We start from the raw sequence: 1,288 nt of genomic DNA on the forward strand, positions 1-1,288 counted from the left end.
AAGAATGTTTATAGAAATATATATTAAGAAGATACCTCTTTAAACGTCAGATTCAATGCTAGGTGCTGAATAAGCCTCTGGCCTATCATTTCACCCAACGCACTCGCTTCTGGTGCGCCGAGTGTAGCGGTAGTATCCTTTTCATCTTGGACACGGGTCCACAAAGCCTGTATATTTAAAACCAAAAATTAAAACATGAATGTGAATAAAACACATGTGCGGTTATTATGGCCTGAAAAATACATGCATATGTTATTGTACATCGTTTTCCCTAATATAGAGGATAGAGATCATCCATGGTCATGTCTGAATGTACACTACCTAGAAAATTTATGCGTCGTAAACAGCATGGACTACTGCAAGTACAAGTACATCATCGATAGCCAGGGTGACACGATGAACCTTAGATATGTGTGAATTTAATATCATACATCTTGCCACGCATACAATCATCACTCGGATTATCCAGTTCATCACCCACGTAGCCATACAAACTTTATTGACACGTTAACCTCGCCCTTTGTGTTACTAGCTGCTCATGTTATATTCGATTCTTGCCTTCCTCCAATGATTGCCTGATAAATATTTTTTTTCGGTATGCTTTATTTAAAAGTTGTTGCGCCAAAATTTTCATGACGAAGTACTGCTTATACATTGATGGCGATAAGCAAGTTTTCTAGAGATACTCAACAAGCATGGTAGCATACAATACCACACCGACTTATGCGCTTGCTCGAAAACCATGTAAGCCAAAATTAACGAGGGAAATCCCAAAACTTGACTTGCTTTTATTGCATAGAGTTAACACAGTCAAGACAACTAAAGCTAAAACCGTTGACAACGTTGCTGGATCAACGGCGATGTATGCTTGTTAAAAAGAAAACAATTAGACATCTGTAGCACGACTATTTTACTTGCACCGTTAATACGTATGCTTGGAAAAAATGCCTATCTATAGGTAACATGTACACGAATATAAATGTGCTGTGAAATAAAAACACTTAAGACTCGCCTGTAAGTCAAAACGTTCTGCTGTCGTGTCTGATTTTGCATCTTCAGTTAAACTTTTGATATCCATCCCTTCGTCCGTAGATGTGATATCCTTCGCAAAATAGAACCGCGAAACAAACTGTATGGACATTGAGATATGTGCAGAGCAGAGAATAAAGTCAACAAAAATATTTAGCGTTCCGCATGTGAGAGTAAGACTACATCCACACCTGCGAAATATGGATAAGAATATCAAATTAATAGACAACTTTGTACGTATGCCTAAAAACGTTATTTA

The 1,288-nt window shown here is 37.7% G+C and overlaps 1 protein-coding gene across 1 annotated transcript in view; it reads right to left on the minus strand.

Annotated features, from left to right (window-relative positions):
- SARC_03640 (hypothetical protein) overlaps positions 1-1,095 on the minus strand; it is a gene marked incomplete at its 3' end in the record, with an annotated part of 2,986 nt that extends 1,891 nt beyond the window's left edge. The window contains exons 1-2 of the mRNA XM_014302546.1: positions 1,013-1,095; positions 36-167 (exon numbers count right to left, since the gene is read on the minus strand). Coding sequence (XP_014158021.1) covers positions 36-167; positions 1,013-1,078 — 198 coding nt within the window. The 5' untranslated portion in view covers positions 1,079-1,095. The remainder of the gene's footprint in view (positions 1-35; positions 168-1,012) is intronic.
- Between the last annotated feature and the right edge of the window lie 193 nt (positions 1,096-1,288).

Source organism: Sphaeroforma arctica, assembly GCF_001186125.1.
Source record: "Sphaeroforma arctica JP610 unplaced genomic scaffold supercont1.190, whole genome shotgun sequence".
Lineage (NCBI taxonomy): Eukaryota > Ichthyosporea > Ichthyophonida > Sphaeroforma > Sphaeroforma arctica.